This window comes from Vespa velutina, chromosome 1 (assembly GCF_912470025.1).
Source record: "Vespa velutina chromosome 1, iVesVel2.1, whole genome shotgun sequence".
Taxonomy (NCBI): domain Eukaryota; kingdom Metazoa; phylum Arthropoda; class Insecta; order Hymenoptera; family Vespidae; genus Vespa; species Vespa velutina.
Genome location: NC_062188.1, coordinates 3329280 through 3346892, shown reverse-complemented (window position 1 = coordinate 3346892; position 17613 = coordinate 3329280). Strand labels below are relative to the sequence as shown.

At 26.7% G+C, this 17613-nt stretch overlaps 3 protein-coding genes across 11 annotated transcripts; 2 read left to right on the top strand and 1 right to left on the bottom strand.

Moving 5' to 3' along the window:
- The first annotated feature begins 128 nt into the window (after nucleotides 1-128).
- On the top strand, nucleotides 129-4806 carry LOC124951890 (DNA-3-methyladenine glycosylase-like). Of its 5 annotated transcripts, none has more exons than XM_047500959.1 (6): nucleotides 129-305; nucleotides 670-827; nucleotides 944-1064; nucleotides 1187-1399; nucleotides 1599-1784; nucleotides 2288-4806. In XM_047500959.1, the coding sequence occupies exons 1-6, from the start codon at nucleotides 239-241 to the stop codon at nucleotides 2698-2700; spliced, it is 1158 nt and encodes a 385-aa protein (XP_047356915.1). In that variant the 5' UTR covers nucleotides 129-238; the 3' UTR covers nucleotides 2701-4806. The 5 variants fall into 5 exon arrangements, with proteins under 5 accessions (XP_047356915.1, XP_047356892.1, XP_047356903.1 ...); XM_047500936.1 differs by having other exon boundaries at nucleotides 1575-1784; nucleotides 1847-2431; XM_047500947.1 differs by having other exon boundaries at nucleotides 132-305; nucleotides 1575-1784; nucleotides 2309-4806.
- On the bottom strand, nucleotides 422-8191 carry LOC124951858 (vacuolar protein sorting-associated protein 18 homolog). 4 transcript variants are annotated; one of them, XM_047500851.1, is made up of 20 exons: nucleotides 7778-8191; nucleotides 7528-7711; nucleotides 7267-7424; nucleotides 7008-7181; nucleotides 6838-6885; nucleotides 6525-6714; nucleotides 6334-6455; nucleotides 6007-6225; nucleotides 5806-5922; nucleotides 5587-5699; nucleotides 5400-5511; nucleotides 5100-5282; nucleotides 4643-4960; nucleotides 4408-4543; nucleotides 4094-4315; nucleotides 3840-3991; nucleotides 3666-3763; nucleotides 3269-3580; nucleotides 3089-3163; nucleotides 422-2381 (listed from the first exon to the last, which is right to left on the bottom strand). In XM_047500851.1, exons 1-19 carry the CDS (start codon nucleotides 7856-7858, stop codon nucleotides 3100-3102), a joined length of 3003 nt encoding a protein of 1000 aa, XP_047356807.1. In that variant the 5' UTR covers nucleotides 7859-8191; the 3' UTR covers nucleotides 422-2381; nucleotides 3089-3099. The 4 variants fall into 4 exon arrangements, with proteins under 4 accessions (XP_047356807.1, XP_047356828.1, XP_047356796.1 ...); XM_047500872.1 differs by lacking the exon at nucleotides 422-2381 and having other exon boundaries at nucleotides 2683-3163; nucleotides 3269-3490; XM_047500840.1 differs by lacking the exon at nucleotides 422-2381 and having other exon boundaries at nucleotides 2683-3163; nucleotides 7778-8190.
- Nucleotides 8192-8214: 23 nt separating this feature from the next.
- Nucleotides 8215-11673, top strand: LOC124951871 (DNA-directed RNA polymerase III subunit RPC5). 2 transcript variants are annotated; one of them, XR_007101739.1, is made up of 9 exons: nucleotides 8215-8407; nucleotides 8756-9012; nucleotides 9148-9341; nucleotides 9452-9624; nucleotides 9713-9917; nucleotides 10023-10225; nucleotides 10298-10461; nucleotides 10539-10852; nucleotides 10983-11673. XR_007101739.1 is itself a non-coding variant. In XM_047500884.1 (8 exons), exons 1-8 carry the CDS (start codon nucleotides 8357-8359, stop codon nucleotides 10798-10800), a joined length of 1509 nt encoding a protein of 502 aa, XP_047356840.1. In that variant the 5' UTR covers nucleotides 8216-8356; the 3' UTR covers nucleotides 10801-11673. The 2 variants fall into 2 exon arrangements, 1 of the variants encoding a protein (XP_047356840.1); XM_047500884.1 differs by having other exon boundaries at nucleotides 8216-8407; nucleotides 10539-11673.
- Nucleotides 11674-17613: the final 5940 nt, after the last annotated feature.

The following is a 17613-nucleotide window of genomic DNA, read 5'->3' as shown; positions in this document are numbered from 1 at the left end:
TAAATGCATTTATTTAATGTTTAAAAATAAAATTAATATTGTTCGTTGTAATTATGTAATTATTATTATTGTCCCTTGGTATCGATTTTAAAGACATTTGAAATATGAATTATTCTCTCTTATGTTATTCGAATTTGATCGTCGTGTCAGGGAAAAAGTTTCATTGTACATAACCTAACAAAAGTTTCTTCCCGTCTTTTTTGATCCAGTATACGATATCGTAATATATTACAAATACATGTCGTCTATTAATGAAATTCTACAACGTTTGATTAATTACAGAACATTGAATAACATCTTGCATCGTATGTATAGTTTTATTATGATATAACAATGTAAGAAAAGAAAAGAAAAAGAGGAAAAAAAAAAGGAGAGAAAAGTTTTGCAAAGTGTTGAATCTTTACAATTAGAACACAACAAATTGTTTGAGATCTCTTTTTTAATATTTACCGCCATCGTGAGATCTACTTAATTGTAGATATTTAGTAAAATTATCTTAATATATTTTTGATTTTTCTATTTTAATGGTGGTAACACTGACGTTTGACGTTTATCTCTCTTTTGTCCAACTTCAAAGATATTTTTATATTTTAATCGAAGAAAATCACAATCTTATAAATTCGTTTAAACGAATTAATTAATATCTTTAATTGAATTATTTTCTAATAGAATATACAAAACGAAGAATTAACGATAATAGAAAATTTTGTTCAATATATAACGATTCCTCGATGAAACGAACAAAAAGAATTAATACTGTTGATAATAAAATTAATCACAATGAAAATGATATTTGTGAAACAGCTATGGTTACGAAAACTGAACAGGTAATGTTCTTTAATTTTTTAATTAATATTATTAATATTATTTTCAATGATTTTATTGATGATATTATTTTCGATTACTTTTGTATTTATTTATAATTTCTCATAATAATTTTTAGAATTTCGTCGAGGTACTTCAACCTAAGGATAAGGAAATTAAAAGGTCTAAAATAAATTTGAAAGTATTGCGAAATGAAAATGATAAATCTTTAGATACGATTAAATTAAAGGATTTTGAGGGTAATCGAATTATGAAAATTAAATAATTAAACTTTCTCTTTGTACTCATAAAAAAAAAAAAAAAAAAAACAAAAAAGAAAAAAAAGAAAATCTTTATTCTTCTAAAATCTATTCTATCTTAGGAAAGAAAGAAATCGTAGAAATATCACATACGGATAATAAAAATGTTACAAGGAAAAAAATAAGAGCGATAGTGGATTTGAAAATGATGAAAGAGGAATTAAAACAATTAGAGGATCCACCTGTTACACCTTGGGAAAAAGAAATATCTTCGTCTCGGCTTCCATTTGAATTTTTTGATACACCTTGCGAACAACTTGCTCAACATCTTTTAGGTAATTAATTTAATTTGTAAAAGCACATTTTTAAAATACATACATATATATATATATATATATATATGTATTAGGTTGGAAACTATGAAACGGACGTTTTTGTTTAGTTATTTATTTTCATTCAACGCCCGTTTCATAGTTTCCAACCTAAAATTTTATTTTTATATAATAATAGGAAAAGTACTTGTTCGTCGCTTAGAAAATGGAACGATATTAAAAGGTAGAATTGTAGAAACTGAAGGTTATTTAGGTGCAGTTGATAAAGCTTCTCATTCTTATCAAAATAAAGTTACACCTCGTAATATACCAATGTATATGTCACCTGGCACAATTTATATATATATGACTTATGGGATGTATTATTGTTTCAACATATCAAGTCAAGGTGAGTTAATAATTATTAATATAAATTATTACTTTGAAAAACAATTTTAAATAAATATTTAGAATCCGATGGTTATGTATTAATCAAAGCTGTGGAACCTTTACTTGGTCTTGATTATATGGAATTACTCAGAAATATGCACGTTAAAGAAAATAAAAAGGAAAAAGAAATTGTAAAGAATGTTAAACAAATTAAAACGACCGATCTTTGCAATAATTCATTTAAAATTTGTACTGCATTTGTTATTGATGAAGATGAATTCAATCAAAAATATATCTATAATTGTAATAATTTATGGATAGAACATGATTCATGTATAAAATCTATTACTATTGTAACGGTACCACCTGTACATATTGAAAGTTTGTCAGAGAAACAACCAATTAAATTATCTCGTTATTATATATTAGGAAATCCTAATGTTAGTGAATATAATAGAGACAACGAAGCTAATACATATACCATATAATTATTGATAATATTTTTGATATTCCATCAAAAAGAATATCTTGGTAAGATTTTAGGTGATGGCAGTGCTGTGCTGATAAGAGCTCTTGATCCTTTAGAAGGCACTGAGTACATGAGTAATCAGCGAATCTTGAAAAAAAAATCAAATATGTCTAAAGGAACTATTAAAGACTTGAAAGTACATGAATTGTGTAATGGGCCTTCAAAACTTTGTATGTCTTTCCAATTGCATAAAAGTCATAATAAATATTCACTGTGTACCTGGAAAGGTCTTTGGATAGAAGATGATTCATTTCAAGAAAAAATCAAAATTGTTAAGTGCGCAAGAATAGGTATCGATAGCTGTGGTCCTGAATGGTCGAACAAACCCTTACGTTATTATATTTATGGAAATAAATCTGTTAGTAAACGTAATAAAAAAGCAGAAGCATTTATAACAAATACTTAGAAGACTAATTTTAATAATATGTGGAAAATTTTAAATTAATATCACTTAAATATAAGATTTTTTTCTCTTTGCATTGTTTCATGTTAAAAATTATAATACCTATATTAAGTACAGAGGTAGACTTTTATACATTTATACAATTTATTCCTGGCCAAAAAAAAAAAAAACAAAAAAAAAAAACAAGAAAGAAATATACGCAGTATACAAATAAATTGCAAATCGGGTTTAAAAACATGTAGTATTTCATTACTCTTCTCTCATAAATATATCTTCTTTATAAATAAAATGCATTAAAAATATTTACCTATTTCAGTGTACAAATTACGAATAGATAATATTTAAACAAGGCGCACATCACCTTTATATATTTTACTAGACATATTATTACCTTCATTGCATTTATGCCCATTCTCTCATTACTCTTTCATAATCTTCTTCTTCTATAAATGGCTTATCAATTGATCTGAAATATAATATTTTACAAACTTACCAGATCCTAATTAAAAAAAAAAAAAAAAAAAAAAAGAGCAATAATAAATATACTATAATTGATAAAGGAACAACTTACTCTATCATAAGTTCTCCACAGTATAAACATTCTGAAGCTACCAATTCGTCTATATCAGCTTTAATTTGATCTTTAATTGATAGAGATACCATTCCAATTGATGTTGTATCTTCAGATTTATTTGAAATGGCTGTAAGTTGACGTTGAAGATCGGCAAGTTTTGTTCGTTGATCCATTGATAACATGGGTGTTAATGCGGCAACAAGACAGTCACTGTGAAATCTATGCCCACAAGGAAATACATAAAAAGGCCTTAATAAAAGTTGAATATCACAAGAATTGCATGTATCTCTTGCATCTACAAAAGTGCACCTATAAAATTAATTACAATTATATATTTACATTTATAATATTTCATTTTTCATCTTATAATATTATATTGATATGTATAACGTACCTCGTTCTAAAAGCTTGTATATCCTTTCTAATAACTTCAGCTGATTTTGTTGCCTCTTCCATTTCTTCTTTGAGATCTTGAATATGTCGATTATAATCCTATTTGAATAATAGAAAAAAAAAAAAAATAACGCATGTTCTTACCAATTACAATTCTATACATTAAAGTTTTTACCTGTAAGGATTTACAAATGGCATCTTTAAAATGATCTATTGTAACGAAGTCCGAAAAGAATGGTAAAATATCTTCTATCCTAACTAAATCGCATTGTTGTAAAAATTCCATCACTTGTTGTATATCATTCTTTTCACGCACTACGTGTTCAGCAAAAAAAAAAAAAAAAAAAAAAAAAGATGAAATAAGAATAAAAAAAATATTCATTGAAAATACAACACAATAAAAGATTAGAAACAATTTATATGTATTACCTATTTTTAACCATAATTTTTTACGTAAAGTATCATCCCGTTCAGAGGGCATAGATGCAATTTGTTTAGCAAGATCAACTTTAATTGTTAATGCCAAATCTACTGCTCTTGTCCACAAACCAAGCAAAGCCGATAATTGAACACATGCCTCTGTTAAACCAGCCTCCTGACACAATCTTAAGGCATAATGTACATCATAATGTACCATACTTATATATTGGCCTTAAAAAAAAAAAAAAAGAAGAAAAATATGATTATATTGAAAGAAAAGAGTATGAAAGATAAATAATATTTATACATGATATAATATATACCTTGTGAGCTAATGTAACGCATGACTTCTTCCTCTTTATAACGTGCGTACAGTGAAAGTAAAAAATTATGAATTGCTTGTTCCTGGCAACTTTGTTTGTATACGCAAAATTCTAAATATCTGATAATTTCTTTAGCCTAGACACAATGTAAAAAGAAAATATTAATATTGATATAATATAAAAACCTCTCCATACTTTCATAGAATATAATTTAAATGATTTTAAAGCTTCTTACGTGTTTTTCATCACAGTTACAAGATACTAAAGCTGGAAGCAACTTTGATGGTTTCAATAAAGATCCTTGTGAAATTAAAGCAGTCACAGTAGGACGTGGCAATTCTTGTAACAAAGTACCAGAGAATTGATAAAATAAATCTTTATTGGTTTGACTTTTTAATACTTCAAGGGCTTCTAAATAATTATTTTTATACAAATGTTGTCTTATTACTTCCTCGTAATTACTATGCATTATCGTTAAACGCATTAAATTTTCTTTATCCCCATGACTTGACATTAACTCATAAATTGTTTTACGATTTCTCTTTATACACTCCTGTAAAAAAAAAAAAAAAAAGGAAAAAAAAACAAATTAAGAATCTTTCATAGAAATATTATATAGATAACTATTTATTTTAACTAATTAAAAAAAAAAAAAAAAAAAAAAAAAAAAGAAGAAAAAAGAAAAAACATACCTCAACTTTTTGCATAGCAAGAAAACTATCAAATTGTTTTTGCAATGCTATATACTGTGGATTATGAATATATGAGCTATCATTGCTTCTTACTTCTCCCATTTGACTCATAAATAATTCTATTACCCATACAACAATCATTGTTATTTGAGTCTTATCCTGAGATTTCAAACCGTCGAGTTTCTAAAATATTATGAAAAATAAATTATTAATAAATTCGTATATCTATTTATTATATAAAATAATATAACAATAATTAAAACAAACAAAAATAAGAGATGAGATGAAATTTATTATTACCTTTTTCAAAAATATTTTCAATGCTTCTATCTGCCACTCCTGAAGAAATTTCAATGAAATTTCTTCAAACGATGAATGAGTGTCCGCATATATTAAAGCACTTTCCTCATATCTAAAAACAAGATGATAACATTACTATGCGAATATTAATAAATAAATAAGAAAAGAAAATTTGAGTTTAATTTACTGTTGATTTTTAAATAACATTTCAGCTTGTTTCACAAGTACTTGATCAATGTATGCAGGATTATCTTTGCAATATTGTTTAGCTAGTTCAAATTCTCCTTTGTCTAGATAAACCTATGACAAATATCATCGCTATATAGATACGATCGATATATATATATATATATATACATATATACGATCTAATAATTATTATATATTAATAGAGAAAGATTTATACCTGCCAAACATTTCTATCTTCCTTAGTTACTTTATATTTAAAGACTGCTCTTTCACTGTAAGCCCAGACACTACGATTTATCGGATCTTTCACAATATTGAGTAACTTTTCAACTGTCTAGATTGAAAAATATATTATTAAAAAAAAAAAAAGATAATATTAAATGATACAAAATATAATCCATATATTAATAGTATATACATCGTTATATATATCTTCAAAAATAAGATCTTGATTTAATAACGATATGCCCTTCACACGATCTGGATAAAGTAACAAAGCATGAAATTCCGTTAATACGAAAGAAAGTGGTGCGGTATAAGTATGAGATTTGCTATTTCCCATAAGACTTGCTTCTGGACATGTTATCATCTGTTGCTTTGTCAATGCACTTTTTGGATCTGATAAGTTTGGGTCTATCTAGTATGGAAAAAAAAAAAAAAAAAAGAATAAATAAATAAAAATAAAAGAATATGTTTTATTTTTTATATTATATAATTTATCAATTTGTTAACGTTAAGTACTTACATGTGCATGCAATATACCAGTCTCGGTCAACCAACCGAATGATTTCGGTAATGCACCAAGCGATGGATAGAAAAATTGTAATTTCGAGTAAGTTAAAAGACTTACAACTTCCACAAAACTTTCTATACAATTTGAAGAATTATTATTTAATTAGATACGCATAAATAAAAAAAATCTCGACATCTGCTTACCTTGTACATTTAAATATTTATTAAATACTTGTTGCAATAATGGCTTTTCATCAGGATTTTGTACTGATCCAATGAATTGATAAATACGCATAATTGTAGTTACAATAATCATGTATTTATCAGAGTTAGGTATCTTATGAAATTCTAAACCAGTAATTGGAGGTTTACTATTCTTTCCTATATCAAATACCTGAAGAAATAAAAGTTTAATATTAAAATATGTTATTATTTCTATCAATATCAAATATAATTATTATAGCTTTGATGAATGAATACATCATGTACATGCTTTTTTAAGACATTTCCAACTTACCAATCCTTCTACCTCCTTAGCACCATAAAGAGGTAAATAGTTAGGAAGCTTTGGAAATAATGAATTATGGAATAAAAAAAGCTAACGCACTATAACATTATGTTGATCTATTGTAATACTAATGACATAATAAGAGAAAAAAAAAATTAAATAAAGTTATCCCAATTTACCTGTCGCCAATACTGTTCCAAGCTTGTGTTAAATATTTTATCACCATCGCTAATTTCTGTTTCAAAAATTAAACCTTTTGAAGTACCAAGAAGAATAGGTCCTGTTACTGTTTCTGAAGTATTTGAAAAGTTCCATCCAACCGCAGTAATTTCATGGCCTTTGAACTTACCAGCCTAAAGATAAATTGTATGTAAAACATTATGTATTATATCAAATTATTAATATATAATGATGTAATTAACTTTTATCTGATCATACTTGTTTTAATTTGGTTGTCTTCCTGTGTAAATATAATAATTCTGATGGAGGATTATCTCCATTCTTTGGAGTCAATGTTATTAACAAATGATAACCTAAAGGATCCAAAAATAGATTTGACATCTTCATGCCTACTGCATATTTCGAAATGTCAATTTCTATAATTAAAAGGAATTTTTTAGATGTATTTAAAATAAAATTATACAATTATATATACAATTATATATATATATATATATATATACATATATATATATATACCTTCTACTTTGTCGGGTTGTTTCATATCGATACGAAGAAGAACATTATTAGCCATAGCTATTATAATTAAATTACTACTGACTACAAGGTGAATAATTTTATCAGAAGGTGAAAAGTTGATTTTTTGTTTTGTGAATATTGGACCATCATCTTGTAATTTCATTTGAATAAATCCAGCTGTGCTCTGTAAATAATTATTTATAAATATGAAAATATATTAAATTTAGATAATTAAATAGATCCAACTTACAATATCTGTTCGAATCGGTGGAGGTACTACTTGTTTGGATCTTTGAGATGCTTGCTCATATTGATCAAACATCGAAGTCATTTTGCTAAATAATAAATAATCCTAAATAGGGTGATGGTAAAATTAATATATATATTATGTTAATGTATAAGTTTATCACTCGTTCATTGATCACACAATTACACTATTATGAACTAATTGTTTTCCCATAACAATTATGAGCCATGTAAATTTATACTAATGCACAATTATAAATTATCTTTCACTTTATTTATTGTTGTAATATATAAAATTGCACTATCCATTTTGATGCACAAAATTGTACCATTCGCATGACAAAGAATAATATATAAACGACGAAAGTTAAAAATTGGTAATATTAATACGCATTACGTTCGGTTGATACGGTTGGTAACAGTGATTAAAGGGTCCTCCTCTTCTTATCTACAGATACTTTTCTATCTTAGTCATCTGATCTTCAAACGTGAACGCGTGAGAAAAATAGTCTATGGTTTGTCTTGCAACGTGTTTGAGGAATTTCGTGTCTTGTTTAAAAATTATAAAATAAAACATTTAAAAATGTCGGATATAAATATGACGGAAAGTGAAGACGATCCAGTGGTTAAAGAGGTAAATTCAATACTTTTTCTTTATAAATGATAATTAAATGTCCTATCAAAAGTTTATTATATTAAGGTTACACGTTTATAACATAATTGAAGGTTTCTTTTAATAAAATAAAATTTTTAAAATTAAAAAAATTAAAAAAATCAAACGCAAATTTCTTATATTACAGAAAAGTATCAAAAAAAATAACATTGCGAATTAAAAAAAAAAACGATTAACCTAAAAATATCCTTTGTGTAATCATATTCTTCTCCTCTTGTGTGATCATATTCTTCTTGTCATATTAACTTCAAACTATTTAAGATTATATAGCTTAATTATATATATATATATATATATTGAATATTTTAGATTCCTGTATTTTTATCTAAAACTCTTGAAAATAAATTATTTATTTTCCAATATCCTATTCGTCCTGCTCGAGATGGATATGACAATGCAACATTTTTGAAAACTTCAATAAAACCAGAAAATCAAGAGGTCAGAATAGAAGTAGCTGTTGATACGTACAGCATTAACTATGATAAAATGAAAGGAAGGCAAATTGCCATTAATGCCGATGGTAATTCTAAAACTGAACAAGAAGATGATGAAAAAGTATTTGATAGGTATGTATAGAATTTATGATATGAAAAAAAATATATATATATAAATATAACTAAAATATAACTTGGATTATATATATAATATAAAGGTATTTGAATATTTTCAATTTTTGATTTTGAATAAGCAATTACTTTTAGTGATCTAATGGATAAAACAGTTCTGCATTCTTCTCGTGCATTACCAGAATGTACAAATTATGCAGCTGCAGTTTATCAAGACGGTGAATTACATATTACTCCACTGAAAGGTATTATACAATTAAGGCCACAATTTAATTACCTTGATAAAAGCGATAAACGTGCTAGAGAGGAAGCTAAAACTATAGGTGAAGGTATATATAAATATTCAATTTCTATTTATTCATTCAATGTATATTAATATATGTTATTTAATAGAATATTTATATTACGTATATATATATATATATTATTATTAATACAGATGTTGAAGAAGAAGATGAAGGCCCTAAACAAGTAAATGTGACTTTTGATAGACAAACACCAGATTTTCTTAAAAAAATGCAAGAACAATCTTTTCAACATTTTTCCAAAAAGAGTTCAGAAGAAAAATGGATACATACAAACTATGCTCCTGTTAATAGTACACAAGCTGAAGTTAATATAATTATTGATTATTTTTTTCATACTTATATATAACACTAAACACTTATAATATTTACATTTCTTTTTTTTCCTTTTACAGCTGACACGTTTGGAAATGTTTTGTTCATCTACTGAGGAAACTATAAATGCATTAAATTTGACAAATAAACAGTATTTAGACATGTTAGCACCACCTATTAATCAAGAACAGTATTCAAAAAGTGAAACCTCAAATCATATTACATCCCTTAATTATATTAGAACATTACCACTTCTCGATCAAGTCAGGATTCTTATGAAAGATGGTATGGTAAAAAAAAAAAAAAAAAAAAAAAAAAAAACAATCAAAAACAATTCTATATAATCAAATTAATTTCTAATAATTATCTCCAATGAATTATTATTTCCAGCAAAGGTGATATCATTTACTCAGCTACGATTAATTTTATCATCAGAGCACGATACTGCAGCTGTATTGAAATATTTACAACAAGTAGCTGTTTTAGTGCAAGGGAATTGGGTTGTAAATAGTGAACTTATTTATATTAAAGATAGTGTATCATCTCAAAATGGTATACCAGCAGAACTCATGTGCAGAGCTAGAGATTATATCGTAAGTATCATAGTAATTAATTATTTCAAATAAAAAAAAAATATATATATATATACATATATTATATTCTAGTTATTATCATTCACTGAACAACAATTTCTTGATCGGAGGGCCATATCTACTGTTATCAAACTTCCATCAGAGGAAATAAAAGAGATATTTATAAATTTAGCAATACATATACCAAAAAAAGGATGGCAATTAATTGTACCAACGAATAAAGAATTTCCCGAGAAGTAATAATTTTCATTTAAAAAAATATAATTTTTCAAAATTTCAATAAAATTATTATTATATTATTATTCGTATATAGATATCCGGAAATAGCACAAAGGCAAGAGATGTTCTGGGAGGCCAAAAGAAAATATTTACGCGAGACATTAGAACCACAAAATCAAGTACCGCAACGTCAAAGGAGAAGATCTAATAGAGAATCCGTCGGTTCTGAAAATGAAGAAAGAAATGTTGGCCGGGGAAAAAAGTTGAGGGATTCGTCGATTTCGGACGATAGTGCATCAGAAACAGTTAAACATAAAAAAACGAGTCGATCTAGAAAAATTTCTGAAACAACATGACCAAAACCATCGAATGATTAGGATACATATAAATCTATAATAGCGTTTATAGGTATTGTTATTATATCCAAAATAATGAATTATCGCATATGTACAATTATTAAGCGTTTGTTTAATACACTGCCGTACGATAAGACCGTCTCCGTGATATAGTGATTGTTAATATCGTTGCTTCTCACCAGGAGAATTCGGATTCGATATCCGACACTGTCCCTTGGGGGATTTTTTTCAGGAAACAATGAATCTGTAACAGAGATTGATCCAATCTCGTGAGAACAATTAAATTGAGAAGTTATTTGATACAAGATATGTAACAAAATCCGGTCACGAAAATGAAGTAATACGTTGATCATGTTTTTTCATCGGAACTACAGGCCCACGGGACTGGCTGGCTAGTTAATCACTTCGTAGGCCTAAGTCCCAATGTAAATTATCGTCCCAGGAAAAAGAAAAACCTGCCGTACGGTAAATAAATTAAGAAAAATATTCAAATGACATTAAAAGAAATGATGTGAAGTAACATTTTTATCGTCACGCATATACAATACAAATAATAACAATTTGATTACATTCGATGAAATGATTTATCATGTTCATAAATATTGCGTTTTTATTCCATTAAAAATATTTTTTAAGAACGAATGATTTATTTATTAATCGTTAATTATATGTGTTTATAATTTGTTAAACATTTATATTAAGTTTTATATTACATTGTAAACACTTTCCTTGAATGTAATTGTAATTAAGCATATACATGAAATTGATAACTAAAAATAAGAAATATTATCACTCGATATTTTTCTATCTAATGCAATTCTTTTTGTATTGCTATATAAAAAATTTAGTAAAAACCTTATAAATAAGAAGATTAAGAATTAATTAATGTACATATAACTAAATCTATATAAATTTAATTATTACTTAAGAGATACCGAAAAAAAAAAAATATATATATATATATACTTTTTTATTTTTTAACATTGTTTACTTCTGACTGATTTTTCGTTATATTGCGTAATTAATGTTTACACGTAAAAAAAAAAAATAGAATAAAATCTAAACAACAATAAAAAGTAATAGAATATGTATAAAAAGAATTTGTCGCAAGTTTAAGAATATTATTCTTAAAATACATATATATATATACATATATATATATATATATATACACACACATATGTATCTATTACTGTGTATATATTTAACGATGTACATACATATATATATATATATATATATATATATATATATATATATGTGATTATATTATAATTTATCCGAATTATCTTTTTTTTATATTTACAAAATATGTTTTATTTATTATGGAAAATATATAACTATATATGAAAAAGAAAAGAAAAGGAAAAAGAAAAAAGAAAGAAAATGTAAAAATATTACTTTACTTCAAATACACACGGACAGGTTTCTCTTTTCTATCCACGAAACTCGTATTCATGTTTTTTTTTGTAATCGCTTGGAATTTTTTATGTTTATATTATGTATATCCCAATAACAGCGTTTCGTTATAGCCATTAAAAAAAAAAAAAGAAAAAGGAAAAAAAGAAAATGGAAAAAAAAGAAAAGACCAATATTGTATACACGTACGTTCACTGCAAACTCCGGAGATAATTTTCTTTCCCCTTTACGATTAGGAAGGCATTTCCTGTAGAGTTACGTTTGCCATTACCAGAAACGTAAATGGATAAGCAGTAGCGAGAATATCTCATTACATACCAGGTGTGGTACTGTTCAGCCGTAAAGTTATTTGTAATATATTATCAAGTTTAAACAAATTTAATTTACAAAAGAAAAATCATTGGCCTTTTTTTATTATGTTATAATAACAATTGTTTTAATTTGTTAAAATCATTCGTTAAAAATCGTATGTATATATTTATCCTTGTCTTTGCAAATTTTAAATAAAATATAACAATTTTCTTTTTTTTCTTCTTTTTTTTTTTATATATACATAACTACTGTACCAACAATTAATCTTGTATTTACATTGTCATGTATATACATTCATAGATTATAGTCACACATATTATAAATGCCATGTATATATAAAAAATGTACTCGTAAGTAAAACAAGTAAATTGATATATATATATATATATATATATATATATATATATATATATATATATATATTTATAATATCATTATTGATATTATCGAAGTTACAAAATAGAAATTATTTAATCGTATTGAGCAAAGACGATTATATAATACTGACATGTTTTTCATATATTTAATGAGTTTGTGGTGACCAGAAAATATGACTTTTTCCGCATAACAAGTTCATCGAAAGAAAAATCATTGGAACTTATTTCATCGCGTTAGTAAATTGAAATATTTAAATAACAAGTTCTTCGTTTAAAAGTAATTAAATTCATTATTTTGATATATTTGGTATACACACAGTTCTCATAGCTAGAACGTTATATTAAAATATTGCGTAGAGAAGATGATTGCGAAGAAGAACGACGGTGACGAGATTAACAAATGACAAATAACAAGGTTTCAAGATAATTGTTACGTTTGAAAAATGGCGGGATGAAGTTAACCATTGGTATGTCACGTGATCGCGTAAGAATATTAACCAACTGCAATAGTTGTTGAAGGTCTCTCAAATAAGATCAGTAGAAGTGTTCTCTAATGGATTATTATTTTTTCTTTTTGCATGAATCCAAAATCATATAAATTATCGTCGTATAAATGAAACAAATGTAAAATCGATAAAATTTAGATTTAAAAATGATTATTAATTTAGCAAAATGGCGGATATAAATTTAACTCGTCGTACGTTACGTGAGTAAAGAAAATTCTTTACAATTATCGATCGTCGTTGATGATTTCACGAATAGGATCACGATGAGATTTCCAAAAGTATTATTATTTTCTTTTTTAAACAATAAAATATGTAATAATTTGTGAACGAAAAAAAGAAAAAAAAAGAAAAATTGTAAAATTGACTTTGATTTAGGAATTTAAACGATTGAAATTTGCCGCGAAGAAAGAAGAAATATGGCGGGAAAATTTCGAATCGGAGTTTAAGAACAATCTATAATCGTCCTTGGATAACGTCCTTTCTTTCTCGGCCGAAGGATTACCTTCCATTTTCTTTCTCTGTCTCTCTCTCTCTCTCTCTTTTTCTTTCTTTCTCTTTCTTTCGGTATTTTCCTCTTTACGCTTGATTTGCGTAGCGCAGGGGCGTAACCTTCTGAACGTAAGGAACTTTCTCTTATGAGTCCGAACGTCGGTGAAAGTGTTTCTTACGCGTTCGCGCGTTTACATAGGACGTATAGACAAGGCAACCTAATGTTTGTTTCTTTCTACGTGAACCACACCTCCTCTTAGTGAATTGTAACGAGTCGACGAGGAGGAAATGTTTCAAAAGAGTCCCTGACCTCCGAAGAATATGGGATATATAATGAACGAATATTAAATTTCGTTCACGTTAAAAAGGAAATCTATAATAAGAGAATGAGAGAGAGAGAGAAAGAGAGAGACAGATCATTTTTCTTTTTTTCTTTTTTCTTTCTCAGACAAATGAAAATATTTGTTTTAAATTGAAAAATATCAAGGGGCGATTTCACTTTTGTCTTTTTATCGTCTTAAGATCGTATCGCGTGAAAATGAAAATTTCATAAGTTAATTTCATGAAAAATTGTTACGTTTATATCGTCCGTCTCGATCGATATCTATCTATTTATCTATCTTTAAAAGAAAGTCATTCTAAGGGAAATAAAAATATATAACAGCGTGCACAAATAAAGGATCTCTCGGGGATTTCTTATTTAATTAAAATTAATTACAAATATTATAAGAGAGTAATAATTCTTCCTGGATAATTTTTTTTGTCAAGAAGAAAGGATAAATGTAATTTTCTTAATAATTCTTGTAAACTTTTAATTTAGCGAATTGTTTCAATGGAATTGATCATCTTAGGGATTGGCAACGACTAGATTAGATACTAATATGATCTCTGCAAGAAGGACGACGATCTATTACTCTCAAACACGATGCAGCATAGAGAAAAAATGAGTACACAAGAAGGGTTTGGATTGACATTATGATGATTGGATTTATTTTTCAATTTGAATAAATCTTTTTTTTTTCTTTTGTTTTTTTTTTTACGTGCGCTTGTATATATATATATATATATATATATATATATATATATATATATATATATATATATATATAAACGTATATATAAATCCTTGAAAACGCATAGAATAATTCGTTTAGCGCTCGTTAATAATTGTTTATATTCGTTATCAATACGATATAAAATCTAATTAAATACAGCTTTGTAATTGAGATTTTCCTTTTTTTTTTTCTTTTTTCTTTTTTTTATTTTTCCTTCATTATTCACTCTTAATTAAACATTATTAACAATTAAACGAATCAATTAAGAAGAATTTTTCTTGAACTTTTTTAACGTCCATTCAGATAATGAAAAAAGATATATATATATATATATATATATATATATGTGTGTAAATAAAAAATAATAATTAAATAAAAAAGAAACCCGAAAAAAGGAAAGAAAATAAGAAAAGGAAAATCGTGTCAGCGAGGCCGAGATTGGAGACCATTTAGAAAACTAAATCGTAAGAGTTTATCGACGTGTAAAATCACGATTCGCTGATCCGTAAATCGAATGAACGAACGAACGAACGAAAAGGAAAATTACAGATCCGATGCGATACTTTCGATCTGTAATTTTTTTTCTTTTCTTTTTTTTTTTTTTTTCATTCTCTCTCTCGATCTTCACCCAGATCGAAGAGTAGATCGTTCATCTTCCTCCCTCGCCTCCCTCTCTCTCCCACTCACTCCGCTCATTCTCCACTTTTCACTCGTCGACGAATCGAACGCACCGCTTAGCACGTAATTTATTGAAATCGTATGGAATCGGATCGTGTATTTACTTTCTTTTGATTCAAACCGCGAGGGTCATTGTTTTCACTGTTCCTTTATAAAAAAAAAAATCCGACCAATTATTTACATATCTCTTTTTCCCCCCGAAAACAATGAGAGGATTGTATCTTCTTTCTGTATACCAATTGATGAAAGGTCGATAAGAAACCGCGAGATGATACGGAACTGATAATAACGATCCGATGAAAAAAAAAAAAAAAAGAAAAAAAATGTCAATGGGCCATCTAAATGGGTTCACACTTTACTCCTTGATATAATTCAATTTTTAAGAAAATATATTTTTAATACAATCAAATATTGATATTGACGTATGTATCGTATTTATATGAATTTATAACATATCGAATCAAAGAAAATATTTCTTTTCTTTTTTTTTGTCTTTTTTTTTTTTTTTTTTTTTTTTTTTTTTTTTTTTTTTTTTCTTTTAATCAGTTTTATATGTCTTTATAATTATGATTAGTTTATGGTTTAGATTGAAAGTGATTCATTAAATGTTACATAATAGCAAAATAATGATTTATAGAATATAATATTACTGCATAGATTTGTAAAACTAATTAAAAAAAAAAAATAAAGAAAAAAAAAAAATTAAAAAAAAAGGATAAAAGAAAATAAAAAAAAAAGGAAAAAAAAAAAAGAAACAATACCATAAAACAAATGGTTTATATTTATGATTTAACTTATGATATAATGTTTAAATTCTGTAATGATTAATTAAATCTTTCATAAGACTAAAATTTTAATATTTAAATTTATAATACCGTAATCAGAAACAAAAAAAAAAAAAAAAGAAAATTATCTTTTTGTCACCTCATCGATCTCAACTTAAACCTCTTCAGTTCAGTTGATACATAAGAGAGAGAAAGAGAGAAAGAAAAAAGGAAAAAGAAAAAAGAAAAAGAAACCATATTGATTTCCTCTAATTATATTTCTAATAAATTTCAATGTACTAAGATATATTATATGATCAGTATAATATGGAACGTGCCGACGAGTAACACTGTTGAAACTCACCGAGCTTATTGCCCAGAGGTAGAATTTCATTTTTGACGTCTCTTACCGATGTCGAAACACGTTCGAGACAGATTATATCGTATATATGTACTACTTACTTTGTTAGCTCAAAAAGAGAGAGAGAGAGAGAAGAGAGAGGAGAGAGAGAGAGAGAGAGAGAGAGAGAAGTCTGATACGTCGGTAGTTTGAATTTCATTCGTTCCTGATTAGACAATACGAAATATGTAGAATAAATTTAAATTAAACGTCAAAGAAGAGTTACGGTATTATATCTGCGTGTCGTCGATACAATGTAACGAGATTAAAATCACGCGCTTACACATTTACATATCGTACATACAAATATACGTGAATAAAATTTGAATGAGGAACGAAAATATTTCAAAGTTGTTTTATACGATGGCCTACTTATAAGGAAATTTTCGTCTGGCACCTGCTAGAAAGCTGAAGCGTACTTTTGTTTCTTTGTCTTTTTCTTTTTTTTTTTTTTTTTTTTTTTTTTTTTTCTTTTTTTTTGGGGGGTGATGGGAAGAGAGGGCGGAGTACCTCAACTCGGAAGTGTCTGTCTACTTTACGATGTCTCGCGAACATTGACTGAAATAAGAACGAAAGTCTCTTGACAATCACGTATTGGCATTGATGTGTGTGTGTGATTGTCTCTGTTATGTATATGTACGTTATGTATCGATGACATAAGACTGACGATCGATCAACCGTAACTCGATCGATCGAACATCTCAAACTTCTCCCTTCGATATTGAAATTATTATTATATATGCAATTTTCTTTTCCTATTTCATTTTCACATACAAAAATTTTTGATCGATTAGTTCTACGTATTAATCTTCA